We start from the raw sequence: 17201 nt of genomic DNA, 5'->3' as shown, positions 1-17201 counted from the left end.
TGAACAATCACAGTTATTTGTTCCTGTTCAACTGAAATGATAAAATACAGTTGGATCTCATGCTAAAGGACCCAAATCTTTAAAAAAACTCGTGTGGCTCTGGAAGGGGAACAGAGTTTGCATGTGCTGTGGTTAGGGAGCACCCCAACCTCAGCCTGACCAGGCCAGGAAGGGAAGATCCCCCTTCTCTGCATCCTAAGGAAGATGGAATGAGACAGGTCATTGCCTGCTTGTTTCTATGTTGCATCTCCTCGAAGGTGCACACGTAGAAGGCACAAGCAGTCTGCATGGATTTGCAAAGAACTGGAAGCAGCACATGCTCTCCCGGCTCGGAGGAAGATGTTAACTTTGGCTCGTTGAAGGGCCTCCGGAAGACCAAAGTTGCAGAAATAGTCCTTACAAAGACTATTCTGGAGCCTTTGCTTTGGATGATTCTTAGAAGACAGTTCTCCAGGAATTTCAAGCCTTGCCAGCTGATTAGGGGAAAAATACTATTTTTCCATTTATTATTGTTTACAGTCTAGTAGAACCTGCCAATATATAGGACTGGATACAGGACGCCATATGCAAACAGCTTCTGTCCCAAAGAGCATACAATCCAAAGCCTGCGAACAGGCACCTATGGATAGAAACACCAGGGAAGAGCAAAGGAAAAGCGAAGAGTCCTCAGTGGTTTGATGGGTAGTCAAGTAGGTGGACATTTGCCATTTAAATGCAGCCACAACAGGACACAGTTCTTGTCTCTCCTGTTTAGAACTCCTCCTGCTGCCTAAGAGGCAATAAAGGGGTACTAATGGATAATGCTTTAGACTCCTAACACTGTTTAAAATACAAGGCATTGTATGTTAACCTTGTGGAAAGAGGTCAATGCACTGTCATTGCCCATTACCTGAGCCTTCTGAGCCTTGTACTGTTTAAATAAGGATATTAGTTTGCTGTGTTTAGGTAAGCGCATCTTTTGTTGTAATATTCAGAAACTAATACAACAGGAAGCTTTTAAAAACAGTTTAAGCTCACTAGTAATAGCTGAAATAGAGATCCACAGCACATCACAGGCATACAGCATAAAAGATGCATGTGCTTATATACACAGTCATGGGCAATCCTACTGCTAAAGAGCTACATCACTGGATGCTGATGTAGGTGGACCATAAAGAGGAAAGTCATTAAGAGCTCTGGTTCCAGACTTGTAATTAGATTGGCACGCATGAACCCTTGCAAGGGCTGTGCCAGCCTCAGCTGAGCTATGCACAGCTTGAGGTTGAGCCCCCCACCACGCAGGCGTGACAGCAGGATACAGCCCAAGCCTGTGCTGGACCTGCAGACTGAGCGGCTGAGTCACATACGCAGCCCGCAGGCATTAGGGTGTTTCCCCCCCAAACCCAGTATGTGCAAACCACGCACTTCTACCGGGCTTGTCCAAGATTTGAATGAAGCAGAGTTCCCTTTACCTATATATCATTGAGTGCTGGATGGTGGTTTCTAACCTCAATTAGGTTAGGCCACCTTCAGGGTGCAATTGGGTTTCAACCCAAATTGGTGGCTTTGGTCCAGACTCATTCTGTGGTTTGGCTTAAAAATCAACGTAAGGTTTAGAGGTAGCAACCTTCACAGAGCTTCCCGCAGTCCCAGAGCAGCGCAGCCCTGATGTAAATGAACTGGATAAATGGACCTGGCTATGGGAACCAGCTGTGGGACAGGCAGATATTTGAGGTCGCCTCCAGGCCTGTTTTTCATACAGCCTGCGCCTGATAAAGGCATTTAAAACAAATTGAGGATCAAATACCATGAGAAGTGAATGACTGTGCCAGAGGATAGACTAGACAGTGACCACACGAACGTGACACTGCCCTGACAGCCCCGTGTAAAAAGCAATAGCCACGCATAAATTTCTTTAAGCCTTGAATGTTCAGATAAAAGCAAAAACCTAGAATAAATTAGTGATGCCTTGCTTATTAAAAGCCATGGATTGGAAGCTTACAGTTTGATTTTACAGACGTTGTCTCCTGGAGCACGAGCCAGCGGGGCATGCAGAGGGGAGTGAAAGGGAGTCCAGAGCTTGACGTGGAAGTGGAGCAGATGGGTACTGCTACAACATGCGTGAGAAGGTGGTTTTTTTTCCCCTGAGGTTGTCTTGCTTTATCTCCTCCTCCCTTCTCCACTCCCATTATCAGCATTTAAAACACCCCCGAGTTTTCTTGAGCAGGTTTGCTGCGCTCATTAAAATAGTGTGAGCACTCACTGGCTATAATGAGCACTCAGTAAATTCTGGTAAGTGCCAGGACTGTCCTGTGGAGTTGAACAGACTCAGGTTCTGGGAGGAGAGCTCAGCATGGGAAGACACTGGAAATATTACATTTTCCACAAAAACAGAACTACAAACTTTCCCCTCCTTTTTTGCTCTGCAAGCACGGGGGTAACTCAGACCTGCTAAGCAGCAGCTATTGCTTACTGAGTACTCGAATCATTCCCCCACCCCAGAAGGACTCTCAGCTCCTCTTATCAGAACGGGAACAAATTAAAGATTTTCTGTATTTGCAACTCCTCATTTGAGAATTTTCCTACATTTGTTATTTAGAGATAAAAGTCTGCCTCTAAAAATCCACTTAGCAAAGTGGTTTTCTCAGCCTCAGGGAATGGGACAGGAGGGATTGCAGAGCAGGATCCAAAGCAGCTGGAGAGGCTGCAGGAGCAGCAGGAGATCAGGAGATGAACGGGTGCATACTGGGGCAAGGATCACATTTTACATGCTCTATTCTTATATTTATTTCCAATTGGCTATGTCAGAGACGCACACCCAGACTAGTGTGGCCATGCCTATAACCATAAAGCAGTTCCTGCTGCAGGATTCAGTGCTACCATCTGTGTTTTTATCACCAAAAGCTGTTCATTGTCTACTAGCATTAGAAGATATGAATTAACTAAAACCATATACAAATACACTTTACCTTGGACTAATCCCCAGAAAGTCACAGAGGGTAAGTGACTATTTAAGGAAACTGAATCAGACAACAGCTTGAAGATTGGTGCATCCCCCAAAAAGCCAGTGCACATCCTGGTGGGGTGGAGAGAGCTGCTGGAAGGGGGAGGTTTCTGTAAGTGTCCCTAGGAGGTGACCCTTCTGCAGATGGCCTGCAAAATGCAGTGCATCAGGAGTAGGCTGTGAGGGACAGAGGAGCAGAGAAGTTCAGCTGGCTTCCCAAGCAGCTTGTAGAGAGCAGACTGACCACCATCAAACAGCAGAAAGCATAGGATCAGCATATCGAATTTATGTTATTCTATAGAAATAAAGTTGCATTCCTGAAAACTGGGAATCTGAAATCCTACTATTTCGTGCTTGGGCTGATACCCATACCACTGCCTGTATGATCAGCATATGACCAAGTCTTCCATCACGTCAGAAATATCTATTTTTCAACAACATTCATCTAAAGACCACAAAATCCAGCACAAAATATGTATCAAAACGGCATCGATTTCCCAAGAGCAAATAACTGGTCTGGTTACGCATTAATTGCTCCAGTTTGGCTCACTCTTCACCCACTCACAGGAGGTTTTTGTGGATTACTGCTTTATAATGGCTTGCTCCCTAAGCACACATGCATTGCAATCTTCTGCACACCTTGACAGCATCCTGGTTAGAGAAAATGAATGCTATATGTTCCCCTGACACAGCATTTTGTCTGCTGGATGCAGTAAGTCAGAGATTGTTTACTCAACTTCTCATAGCCCATTAATGACATAATGTTGGACACAGCTGTTCAAGGCTTCACAAGACCAAAGCAGAGGAAGAAATGCTGGGAGACTTGAAACACGCTGCTCACACCAGAGCCTGGCTGGGAAAGTCCTTGAAAGCGGTCTAGGGGAATTTAGCCTTACGGCTCTCTTACGAATTAAATCCAGGATTAAAGCCTCAAACTTCGTTTCTCCTGAAGACTCAGATGATCTTAAAATAACTCCATCTGACCAAGGTGGCAATGACTGCTTTGAAAAAGGGGGACCAATCATTTCACTTTCATTCTGCTTGGCCAAATTAGCTACTGAAAAACTAGGACCTGCCATATATAAAGGCTCACTAGCCCTGGCAGTGGGGTGTGCCTGGTTCATCATGTCCTGACTTCCAGTGTGTTTGAGCAGGAGAGGTGAGGCTCACCCTGTAAAAAGGCAATTCAAGGTCAAGACACCCCTTAAGATCTCAAAAAGAGTTTGAACAGAGTTCAAGGGATGCACAGAGCACTCCGTGCCCAGAAGGCACCATCTGCCCCAGTGCAATCTACCTCCCAGTACAGCTGCCCAACATTTTTCTAGGGGCTTCTGGGAAGCTGAGCCTGGCCAGGGGGTCTGTGCAGCAAGGGAGTGCTGCTGGCAGGACTGATGTGCACCAACCTCAGCACAACGAGGTTAAAGATACGCTCCACCTAAACACCACACCCAGAAAGCCACCCTGGAAATTTTGTTTTTCTTCATGAAGCTTCTGGAACCACATCTTTATGGAACAACATGAATTTTCCTTAAGAAAAAGGCAAATCAACTTTCTCGACTTCCCAGTCATGGAGAAAAGCAGAAAAAGACTAACAGAAAGGCTCAAACCCATTCCCACACCCCAGTTCATAATAAACTATTTCATTAATTTTAAAACACTTTATAATTGAGAATCAGGGGAGGGTGGTGTATATTGTTTACATATATACATGTATATATATGTATCTGTATAGCAGGTAGGTGGAACATGATTTGCAACGCTGAGCTGATTCCTCAGCTTGGCAATACCGCAGAAATCTCCAGCAGAAAAAGAGGATCATTGGGTAAATTTGTTCCTCCCTGTAATAACGACTATCCATGGCAACTAAAACACCCCCTTATTAAAGCTGTATCTGAATTCATGCCCAGAGGAAAGACCATCACCCTCCCTCATCTTCCCCAGACCTTTCAGGGTAACCCCTACTTACAATTGTGAAGTTCATAACCTTCAGAATCCAGATGGTCATAGCAAGGTTCACCAGGATTAAGATCATTAGGAGCAGCACAAAGAAATAGAGGCATCTCTTCCTCCAGCCATAAATCCCCACTTTGTATACCTGGGGTCCTTCCGAGGTCTGCATGGTGCTCCTGTGCGCGTACTGTTCCTGAGGCATCTGAAATGATCACAAAGAAATAACCACGTGTATTAAGCAGCAAGAGAAAGCCGATGATAAAAACAGCTTGTGCCTGTGCCTCTTAGGGGGTTTTGTTTTTTCTTTTACAGAGTTTACCAGCTGGGCAGCATCTCTTTCACTATCTTGGTTCTGCATTATTTTTCTTTCTGCTTATGTATGCAGTAACATGCCAAAAGACAATTTTATGTCTTAAATGTATATATATATTTATTTGTAAATACACGTAAGCACACTGTCTAAAGGTATCCTACGGAGATCACTCTCGAGTGACTGTTCGCTGCCCCAGGTTTTGCAAGGCAGGCACTCCAGAGCCTCTAAGGATCCTGAGGGGAAAATTTTGCATGCGTTTGGTAAAAGCAGTTGAGTTCAGCAGTTTGTTTTGAAGATGCAATATTACTTCTCAGAGGCTTTAATTTAAAAAAAAAAAAAAATCATCTCAAATAAAATCATTCCTTCCAGCCAAAGAAAAAAGGCAAAGGGGAACTGTTTGTCTTTCCCCCTTCTTGCCCCCCAATCTTTTTTAACCAAGTAAACCTGAAGCACAAGGTTCTCCAGCTGCCACATCCCTGACAACTTATCCCCAAATATCTATGCTGCTTTAACAAGGAGTCCAGTACCCTGAGCAGGCATGGCATGCTAGAACAACACTGGGGGCCAAAACCAAGGAAAGAAGGAAGGAAGGAAAGCCGGCACTGAGGAAAGCAGTGCGGCAGTACCCCCAGGAAGAATTTGCTTTTTAGTCCCCCGTGGCGAGCACCGTCCCTCCTCCTACACCCCGGTACGCGGCTTACTCTGAGCAGTCGGGGATCTGGCTGCCCCCACCGTGGATGGAAAGAGAGGGGTGCTTTTAAATGGAACTGCAACCAGCTAGGACAGGGGTCCGGAGCAACACGGGGTGGTGATCATGGAGGTATTTTGTGCTGCACAAATGAAAGTATTCATGTTCTCGCCCTTCAGGTTCGGGGTATGGAAACCCACTTTCACATGCTTCCCCCAGAGATCAGTTTCTTACATTTTCAGACTTGACGTGCAGACTGTGGATATCATATAATCTCTAATAACACACAGTCTGCTGAATGTTTTGCATTTTAGACTCTAGACAGATAAGAAGCCACCAAACACGTTCTTGCGCTACTGATTCAACACCACGAGCTTCTTCCTCAGGGTATCTGGCATCGACGTTTGTATTCAGTGAATTACAAAATTCACGTAACAGGGGGAAACAGTGCAAGTTCCTCTCTGGGAGTGCGGTCTGCGAGGGCAGAACGAGACAATGGTAGAAATCAGATGCTCATTGATAGCAGCTTATGTTTGTTTACCGTTAGTTTCCTGGTTTTTGCCTTACTTTTTTGCTAACAGCTTCATACTCAAGCATCTAATAAAACACAGCGTGCAGTTGGCGGTGGTGCAGAGCCTGTTACAAGCTGATGCGAGGTGAGTTTCTTCATGGCATGACTTTTATTCCAGTGGCATTGCACCAGGGATGAAGTTAACACTTCATCTTTGCTGCTCCAATGCTGAAGCCCACACGTTTGAGGCAAGGGCTGCCTGAAGAACCAGTTACCATTTTTTTACCTTTCACTGCTCCAGAAGTCGCTAAGACCTGTGTTTTCTAAGACTGCCTGGTGTTGTCACCTGCACCAGAGGGGATCATCCACCTCTCCCTTCCTCCACGAGCCTTCACCCCCCACCCAGGCTGAAACACAGTCTCAGGTGCTAAATAAATCCATTCAGGCACTAAATTCTTTTCACATCAGAGGCACTGACACCTCTCCCGATCTGGACCTATAAAGCAAAGCCCATTTAGCAGCATATTCAGGAAGGCTGTGCATAGGGAGGCTGGTGTGCTCGCACCCCTGCCCTCGTCCCAACAGCGATGGTCCTCCTGAGGGCGGAGGTGCCCATCTGCCTCTTCCTCTGATGTCAGCAGCTGTGTTACCCCCCCCCCCACCTCAAAATTCAAGACAGTGGCTGAAAACTGGAAGATTTAAAAAAATAATAACAAATGAGGTACTCCTACGATCTTCCTCTCAGGTTTCTGAACCATTGCATCTTTAAGCATTTTTTTTCTCCTTGTACGCTTGAAGGGTACAGTCCACCCAGGAGAAAAAGCAGGTCGGACTTGTGCAACAGTGGGATGCTGCAAAGGACACCCGCAAGAGGAGACCCCAGGCACCACCACTGCCCATCTGCAGGCAGCTGCCAGGTTGAGCTCCCTCCTTTCGAATGAAGGTGCTGCCTGCGCTCGCTAAACTAAAACTAGAACAAGGCGAGCTTCAGCCAGCCCATCCACGCCTCCAAGCCTGCCTGCTTCTTCCAGCTTTCTCAGCTGGTCTAAAAAAAGGATCTCACATCCCCCCACAAACCTCATTTACAACCTCAGACTACCCCAGCCCCAGCTTGTGCCACGAAGATCTGCAATGTCAATTAGTGCAGACGGTCATATCGCGTTGGGAGGAGGCAACAGCTCACGGCAAGTAAGCACGTTCTTAATACAGGTTGGCTCAGCCAGTTTGGCCAACTTGCATTAAAAGTATATCACCGAAGAAAGGTGTGTCTGTATTAAAGAGCAGTTTTCAACAGTGCATGTGGGCTCACCATAATCACCTCCGCTGTTCAGACTAACTGGGGTATCTATCTCTATACCGCAGAACCACCCGAAGCCCAGGCAGACCCATAGCTTTTACCAAGTAGGAGCAAAGCAAGTTGCTGACAACAGATCCAACTCAGTCTTCACCAGTATTTTTGCTCACAGATGCCAAGACAGCAACTGTGGAGGGCTTTGCAGCACAGAGCTCATCAGAGAGAGGAGCTGGGTCACCAACAAATACACACGCTTGGAGAAAAACAGGCCTTTTTACACTGCTACAACCACTGCGATCTGTGCAAAGGGAAAACTTAAACAACAATAAATTACAGAGTTTCCACTACCTGGGGGAAATTATAACCACAACTACTGTACAGTCAAGGATTTTATTGCCTAATATTTTAACAGAGGATCCTGGAGAGCACATATTAAATGCAGCCTCTCCCTTGGAGAAAATGAATAAATTGCATCTCTAACCCTCTCAAATCATAGAAGAGGTTTGACCAAGAAGAAATAATACGAAATACCCAGCTCAAAATATCTCTTTATTGCAAAACTTGTTTATTCTCTTCATCTCTTTCCTGCTCTCCCTCCTTTTTTCTTTTTTCTTGACTTGCAATCTCTAGGATGGAGAAAAAGGCATATCCAGCTGGGGCAAAACTTTGCAGACATCAGAAGAATTTATAGGAACAGAACATAACCACAAAGAGCAACTTGCGTCCAGACAGCAGCCTGATTTTGAGAATTTGTCTGGTTCTGATAAAATATTTAGCTCACAGCTGCCCTAACAGAGATAGAGCAACTGAAGTACTACAACACGCATGACGAGCATGACTTAGTAATACAGCATAAATTTATAACAAGAAAATAACATGGGAATCATAGATGGCATGTTCTTTCTATACAAGCTCTCACACAGCTACATTTAAAGCTATATATGATTTCTAGCTAGCATTTCCCCCCTGAATTGTCAATACCACAAGAAAATGCTTGTGTCTGTAGTTGTCCAGGAAGAGAAGACAGAATGATGGACAGAGAGTGCTGAGGTGTGTTAAACAAACAAGTAGAATAAGAAGACCTGCAAGGCAACTACACGAGGAACAAGCTATATCCGCTATCAATAATCTGCTCTGTGCGGGAAGGAAAAGTATTCTAGTCATAATTTACATTTTGGCAACTTCTCCTGATTCAAACATTAAAAAGAACTAAGGCATCAGAAAAAAAAAAAAGTATTGCTGTGAAAGGACATCCAGTGGTTGCATTTGCAAGGTACCCCCTCCCCCCTGCTTTCAATTACTGAGCCAAAGGGAAAGGCTGCTAGTTGCTTAATGGGATTTTTTTTTTTTTTTCAGGAAAACATTAGGAACAACCACCTAATTTCATAATAGTAGTGAAAAATATTACTGAAACAAATACAGAAATTGGAAAGAGAAGCACTCCTTCCAAAAGTCAAATCTGAAAGTGTCTGCCTGCCATGAGAGGGCTTGAAGACACACGTGCACAGCATTGGACCACCATTAGCACATGTACAGTCCCATTTACGATACAAAAAATGCAGCATGTCAAATCTTCACAGTTTAGCCACAGACAACATTACCATGACTACAAAAGTATAGCCTGGAACCCGGGTAATTCTCCAAGGAGTTCTTGCAGCTGCAGAAAAATGGGTAATAAGTTTTTGTGCAAGAGCTGTACGCTGAGTCCTTATATATGAACACTGCAACAGGGCCTGATACAAAATCCAGTCCGCTTAGAAAAGCTATTCATCCTTTTGCTTTAGCATACCTTAGAGATATGGTCCATGACAAGAGAGATTTATTTGTTTTTTTAAGACCACTGGAAGAGTCATGTCACTACGTTCCCTGATCCGCACAGTCAGCTCACCGAGTACTTCTGGCAAAGAAGCTTCAGTACTTTCCTTTAGTAAAGCTGAAACCAGGCTCAGGTACAAGGCATCACAAATCAGAACTGGTGCTGAGCTTCCAAAAATCACACCAGACCCCACCAGTTACGGCAAATCTTTATTGCTTGCATGCTCCTCTTCCTTCCACCACATCCCTCCTGACCAGCAGAAAGCTTCTCACCCAAGGCTCACAATCCAGATTAACGATTCATCAGGCAGAAGAAGCGTTTTATATGCACAAGGACGGATAAACACCTTTGCCTTGCAAACACTAGAGCTGTAACATCCCCTGGCCATGCCGGCTTTGTAGGCTCAATGAGGGCTATGAACAGGGTGAAGCATAACAAGAGGAATCAATAATGTTTCTGTGCCACGGGGGTTTCTTTGATCAGCGCTTAAATGATGTATGTTTAGTAATAGAACAATTTTAAGCTGAAAGGGGATGCAATCTGGGAAGGCGGCTTCTCTTTTAGGAGCCCACTCGAAATTTGTTGCTGAAAATACCCTAGAGCTCATCGAAGCCGCTCACTACAGCACAGACCAAAAGCCCCTAAGTCCCAACACGGCATCTCTCCTCCCCGCCTGCTTGCATATAACTGAGGTGTAACAACTTCATCAGAAAAACAAAGAGCATCCGACCCCAGGCTAACCTGTAGTGTAGTGATGGGAACACGTTTCTAGAGATGAGAAAGATGGGTTTGAATTCCTCGGGTCTTGGACCTACATCGCCCACATCTGCCTTCTCTTTGTGTCCATATCGCCAACATCCTCTTCTCTTTCTCTCTTTGTTTTTTGAAACACAAAATCGTTTCTTTTGGGCTGAAATGAGGGAAAAAAAACCCCTAAAAAACCTTCAGAGGTGCTCTCTGCCATATCACTGGAGGGCAATGTACTTGTATTCACTAGCTGGAAATGCTTTGCAGATTCATTCTCTTCAATTTCTCTGTCTTTTAAGCGCACACTATCCACCAGGTTCAAAAGAACAGACATTTCTGGAGCGTGACTGAGAACAAAATTTGGCATGAAGAAGAGTGTTTTGAGCCATCTATCAACAAGACTTTTTGCCTCTCTGCTCCCCATAAAACTCTCCCTCAGGCTTGACACCCCCAGGCCTGTTAATCCACCACTGTCATGACTCAAAAGTGATTTACAGCCCCGTACACGGGTCAGACCACAGCCCGGGTTTCCATAAAAGGATCCGGCTCTGGAAAAAGACTTCTCACTTGCAGCTTGGCCAGCAAGGGCTGAGCACTGGGGAACAGCCCGAAGGATGAAATACTTGCTGGGGTAGTTAAATCTCGCAGCACTTTTCTCCAGCACCATCTAAACCATGAACTCAGGCTCTTCTATCCCAATGGCTGTGCCAGTGTGTCCTCTGCCACCGCCATGGATGTTCCCAAAGCTGAAATCTTCCCTCTCTGCTTGTCCCTCTGCTTCTGTCAACAGTTCCTCTCCCTCCACATGTGGAACAGCTCTCCCACGAGTTGGGAAGACCATCATCACTCAGTGCCCACTTCTTAGGTATCACCGCAATGTGATACATGGCCAGAGAGACAAAAAATGGCAGGAAACTTCCTAAGGAATGTTCTTTTCTGATTATTTTCTGTCAGTGGGGTAGATCACATATAGGGTTCTTCAAACATCTAGCCTGATTCCGGCAAACTTAAGCACATCAACAAGCTTTTCTTGGTCCATCGGTGCATGCTCTGCCTGGTCCACCAGGAAATACCTCTTTTCCCATTCCCACCTCTTGTATCTTGAGGATATCTTGGACTCACTCAGCACAGGCAGCCGGGGAGACCTTGGGGATTCATCTCCTGGTAAAGCATCTCAAATCCAGACCCCTCAATGCTCCAGGCTACCCCCTACCTCTAATATCTTGAGAGTTCATGTAATTTCCCCAGTTGCTCAGGCTGACAGCATTTCGACAATAAACGTGCTTGAGGATAAAGGCACTGCAAAAGCCTCAGTTTATAAACCAGTATCTTCGAGCAGATGGACTGAACGAAAAGCTGAACATGGGACTTCTGCTCTGCTCCATCAGTGCTCTGCATAAAAAAGAGCACTTACAGCAAAACTCTAAACATATTAGAGTTTGCCAGAACAAAACAAAGAGGCAGCTCCATCTCTGAATAGCATCTCCTAACCCAAAACTGGTATTTTATTATGATGCTGCAAGAGTCTGTGAGCAATGCGATGTTACTGTTGCTTCTCTTCTCTGAGAAGAAGAGAAACATGTCTGTTTTCTTATTTATGAGTGTTTCTTCTAACTTTTAGACTTTTTTCTTGATAGTTACATTGTCTCAATATTTTTCTTTTTCAGAATTAAGGATGAAATGGAAAGGAAAGTTAACAAGGAAGAAAAAGTTTCTGCAGTGAGTTCTCGTATGTATCAAACTAGTCAACAAAGAATGTCTGTCACAAAATGCCCCACAATTTGTAGTGATACATTCTCACTGCATGCAAACATCATACCGGCTTTGCTGCATTCACACGCTGGTTCCTTTGCACCACTCAGATGATGTGAAGCAATCATAAGCCTATGTCCATCTGTGCCAAGTTTATAAACGCTCTTTCCCACTGGAGTGTCTCAAAGCAGGATGAACAAATATGAGAACTACACTAAAATAGCCAGCAGCAGGTGTGACTGCAGGAGGCTGTGGGAACAGCAAGAGGGATACAATCAACTGAGCTCGAATCAGAAAGCAAGCTACAGGAGGTGATACTTTGCAGACTTCTGCCCCAACACACTCTCACCCCACAGTACCAAGAAAAAAGATATGACTTGTAGGAATATGCAAAGCAGGATCGTAATATGGATTTATACGGCTGGAATCCAACCGGCATGGCACAAATTGAGAACCGTGGGCTTGAGCATGTGCCAGGATCCAGAGTACAGTCTCTGCAGTGATCCTGCTCTCACAAGTTAAAACTTGTTCTGCTGCATCTTCCCTCCACCATCTTCCCTCCACATGATGTGCTTATTGTACTTATCCATTTGTTCATCTGCATAGACCCACTTTCTAGTTTGCTCTTGAGAAGGACCAAGAGAAAGAATATACATATTAGGGTGTGCTTACAGCTCTCTTATTTGTATGCTTGCAAGATCAAAAGACCCTCCAATTTCATTTCAGAGGCATAACATTCTGCCCACATGTGCCCACACTCTTCAGTTCTTCTGGATACAACGCAAAGCTTGAACACTTGACCCAGGTGGAGCACCAGGTCACCTCTGGCAGGGGGAGGCTCAGGAGCAGCTGCTAGAGTTTGGGAGGAAACCACCTCCCTCGATCAAACCCAGCCCAGGGCATGGAAAGAGCCTCCCCTGCCCTGCCTGGACTCACAGACACGCACTGGTGTCTCCACTGGGCTCCCGTCAAGAGTGGGTAAGGCAAACAGCCCAGCTGGGCACTTGGGACATCCCATGATCCAGGCTGATCCCATATCTGATGAAAAAACTGCACTGTTCATCTCACCCAGATGTGTGGCAGGAGCACCCCTAAAGCCAGGTACGGCAACACAGCCCTAGATGCTTCTTGCTACGACAGACATATTTCAGTCTCTTTGTGTCTCTGGCTCTTCAATGCTGATGATCAGCTTTGGGAGGTGGGATGCTGCATGATCAGAGGCAGGAACTTCAATTTTTTTTTTAATTTTTTTTTTAAATAAGCTTATAACTAGCAGTGAAGAAGATAATAGGCTGACTGGGTGCCTAAATTAACAGCTGCTGAGAAAAGCAATAGAGCTCCAAGTCTGCAGGGTAAGATGGCAGCCTGTGAAGGCTCAAGCAGTCCAGATCATATGAGACCTTCATTTAACACAGTGTTTTCACCGCAGCTGTATTTTCTGCAAAGCAAACTTTGAGCTTATCAAGCCTCTTGATTTTCATCATACGCCTACCTCTTCCACAGCTCACCTCTGTCCTTCCTCTCATTCCCTTTGCTGTCATCAGCCTCCAGAAAGATACAGTACATCCATGTCTCTTGGAGGATGCCCTTCCTGCACCCCAAAACCAGCAAAGTCCTCACTTGGCCCAAACCAACCCATTTCAGCTGACCATCACGTTCACAGGAAAAAACAGATACGGTGGCAAGGAGAAGATGCTCCCAAACACCTTTCTTTTTTCCCTTCCATCGCATAGAATCTGTCTGCATTGGACCAGATAATATTCCCATTAAAGATTCAAATCCACTGAATCCCACTCTTCCCAAGGTAGGGTTTGGTGTCTGCCTGAGCCTGCCATTACCCTTTGGAGCTGCCTACGTACACGCTTCACCAGCATTACTGGGAGAAAGCTCTGGCCCTGTCCCATACTGGATCTGATGCACTTCGGTGGTGAACCTCACCTTGTCACTAAATTTTTTGGATTGCCAATATGAATGACTGCTTGAACCCTGTACGTGCAGTCCTGCTGGGTGCAGGCAAAGCAAACTGTGGGTCTACTCCCATGAAGCCAGCCAGAAACGCTTAGCGCTGTCCCACTGTATAATTTAATATCCTTAATTCACTCCATGTTGAAAGAAAAAAAAAAAACACCACCACCATAAAACACGGCTAAGAAGCATTTTCAAGACATCAGATAACATTGCTGTGAAAATCCGAGGAAGAGGCACTGGCAGAGGCAAGGAAGTTTCTGAAGCTACGCGAGGCGGACTCCTCCTGACACCTCCATGCGCCTTGACAAACGTGCCGTACCCTAACTCCCAAACACGAGCCTGCCATATAAGGTGCTGATATCACTGCAAAGGCAAGACAAGCTTTAATGCTGCAACTAAAAAGATGAGAGAGCATTGCCTAAATCTGGCAGGCTCCTAAAGAGAGAGCGAGCTTTTTATCATAAATGTTTCTTAAGTTATTTGGGGAAAGAAACGCAAATCAGAAGAGAAGTTGCAGATAGAACAGCCCCTAAATGAATGTTTTTCCTTCTAATCTGCTCTATGTGGTTTCTGACTGTGCTGTCTGTTGCAGTTTGCTCATGCTTTATAAAATACAGAAAAAAAAAAAAGCCGAGAAATCACAAAGCAATGATTATTACTGAATTACTGCCTCCCTTCACAAGCTAGCCCTACCAGGAATTGCCAAACAACCCCCAGACAAACATGCTTTCAACCCATTAAACAACTATAATACAATGTACATATAAATGTATTTATTGTGACTGAATCACATTTTTCATCAAAATCTGTAAGTGACACATGGTACAGAGCCAGCCTTTCGGTGGCTTCAGTTTATACATACTTATTCCCTAAAATGAAAAAGTTGGGAATTACTTGGTTGCAGCGTTCACGCAGCCAGAGATGCAGTGCAGGAGTTGCTTTGCCTGCAGAATTACTACCGAAGCAAAGTTAGCCAGAAACCACCACCCAGCCTCAAACTACTCCCATCCCTTCGCAAATATGCCACAACTTCCCATTCTCGGCTTTTTTTTCTCTAAACAGCAGTCTGAAAGCAAGAAGCCTCTTTGCACGAGCACAAAAGAAGAGCAAATCACCCCGGCTGCAGCGGGAAGGAGCAACGCAGCTCTTACCTCTCCCTCGGCGGGCAGATGAGAACCCCGAGGGGTGCTGGCGGCTGGAGGGAAGATGCAGCACGGCGTTCAGAGCAGCACGAGGCCTGGCCTGTGCTCATGAGCTGCCCCTGTCAGATTTTCCAACAGCAGAATTGCAGCCAAGTCCCTGCCCATGCCTGAAGAATTTCCTGAACAGCATTCCCGTTCTTTTTCTAACTGCTTTGGAACCACACTGTCTGTACTTCAATAAGGCTTTGTCAGGCCAAGTTACAGCTACTGGGCTGGCTCCAGATAGCAATTGAAAACACATGTGTTTTGCATTAAAAGCCCCCTTCTCTGCGCACACATTCAGACACAGACACCCCCGTCTGCTCCCAGCCCCAGAGCCTGCAAGTCTTGCCTTTGCAGCTATAAAGCTAGCCATTTCTGTTAAAAAGAAGAAAAGGATTACGTTGGTGGGGATTTTCTTTGGGAAAAGGAAAAAAGGGGGTGGGAGGGATCCCATTCCTGCAGATAACACCTCGCCCTGCCTTGCAACGCTTTGCTAGTATCAGTGGTCATGGGCGCTCAGGTTAACAGACAGCTTTGCCAAACCCCAGCAAGCAAGGAAGCACAGGAATTAAAATTTCAGTTCATCACTACTCTCCGCTTACCTTTGCCTCTCTCTTCTAAAAACTGTGAGAAAAGAAAGCATATTTTTAGCATCTCCAGACTCAGTTCAGCACATCAGAACTGTATCCTAATCTTGACACATACTCCTGTATCTGCTTATACTAAAAATAATACAACTATTTTTGAGTACTTTCATCCCTCTCCGCTTTCCAGCTGTCCTAACCCTTAAAAGTATTTTAAGCACCTTGCATCTCCTTTTAAAGAGCATTAACATTGCTCTGGTGTTGGCTTAAAGAAAAGAAATAGAAGATTTAATGTTATACCTTTAATCAGAATGGGTCCCAGTTCTTAGTATCTGTAAGCATTTCCAGCCAGCACCATGGGTCAAGGCAGCGAACGCGGGCTCTGCAGCTCGAGATGCCCTGCGCCTGGCATGTGCCCGTGAAGCGGAGCTGGAGTAGATGCAGAAACGCACATGGATGTCCCCCTTATTCCACCACAGCTAAGTCCCACCAAAGATGAAACACAGCAGCAGAGTTGTCAAGGTAACAATATAGAAAAGAGACAGTTTAAAGAGAGAGAGTTATATTTTTCCCTCTTAATGTTCCTTTTCAAAACCGTGCACTCCACTTCTACCGGGTTATTCTGTTCTGTGATTTACAGAGGTGCGGCATCCAGATGAAGTGTTTACAAGAGACAAATGCAGCTGGGGACTGGAAATAATTGAGAGCCTTATGTACGGTCTGATCCAGAGCTCACTGAAGGCAGTAGAAAGCCTGTTGCCTTCCACAGGCTGTGGATTAGGTCCGTGGCGAGGACTCATTTATCGCAGGAAGGTGAGATCTGCCTTTCAAGCACCAGCAATGAGATCTTACAAAACCCACACAGGTTGCCTGCAGGGAAAGCAGTACTTCATCCATACAACCTGTTTTGAGAGCTGCTGTGGTAACACCATGCGTGGCTTTGACCTGCACCCTGCCCTGATACCAAAACCACCCTTTTCTTAACTCCTGCAGAGAGCCACAGGTGGGTCAGCAATATTGCCCAAGCACCCTGGAAAAGCGCACAGGCCAGATCCTGGCAATCTGGACCAGCACCCCAACTGCCCTGACTTCAGTAGGGATGTGTGTGGAATAAGATGCTGTTTTCAGAAGACAATATGAAACCAGCCGGTCATTCTGCCTCGGTTTTCAAGACTACAAGCCAAGCGAAAGGCACGCACACAAGCCGCACACATACAACCACTGGCGATAGCGTTTCAGATTTATTTGCACAGCTTGTGAGGAGTCAGTTTGTGCCAGAACAGAAACCACAGACTTTTGGATTGCAAATCAGGAGAGCTATCGATGCAGCTAAAAGAGAGTCTCCTCAACTGGATGCAACGGCAATGATAATACTCTTTGGGTTGGCAGCCAGTAACGGCTGAAACCAAAG

At 45.4% G+C, this 17201-nt stretch overlaps 1 protein-coding gene across 1 annotated transcript in view; it reads right to left on the bottom strand.

Moving 5' to 3' along the window:
- The window catches only part of SGCD (sarcoglycan delta), a 214463-nt gene that overhangs the window by 127726 nt on the left and 69536 nt on the right, over positions 1–17201 (bottom strand). Inside the window, exon 2 of the mRNA XM_059825134.1 lies at positions 4950–5135. Coding sequence (XP_059681117.1) covers positions 4950–5135 — 186 coding nt within the window. The remainder of the gene's footprint in view (positions 1–4949; positions 5136–17201) is intronic.

The sequence above is a fragment of the Gavia stellata genome, chromosome 16 (genome assembly GCF_030936135.1).
Source record: "Gavia stellata isolate bGavSte3 chromosome 16, bGavSte3.hap2, whole genome shotgun sequence".
Lineage (NCBI taxonomy): Eukaryota > Metazoa > Chordata > Aves > Gaviiformes > Gaviidae > Gavia > Gavia stellata.
This window is presented reverse-complemented; position numbering and strand designations above follow the sequence as displayed.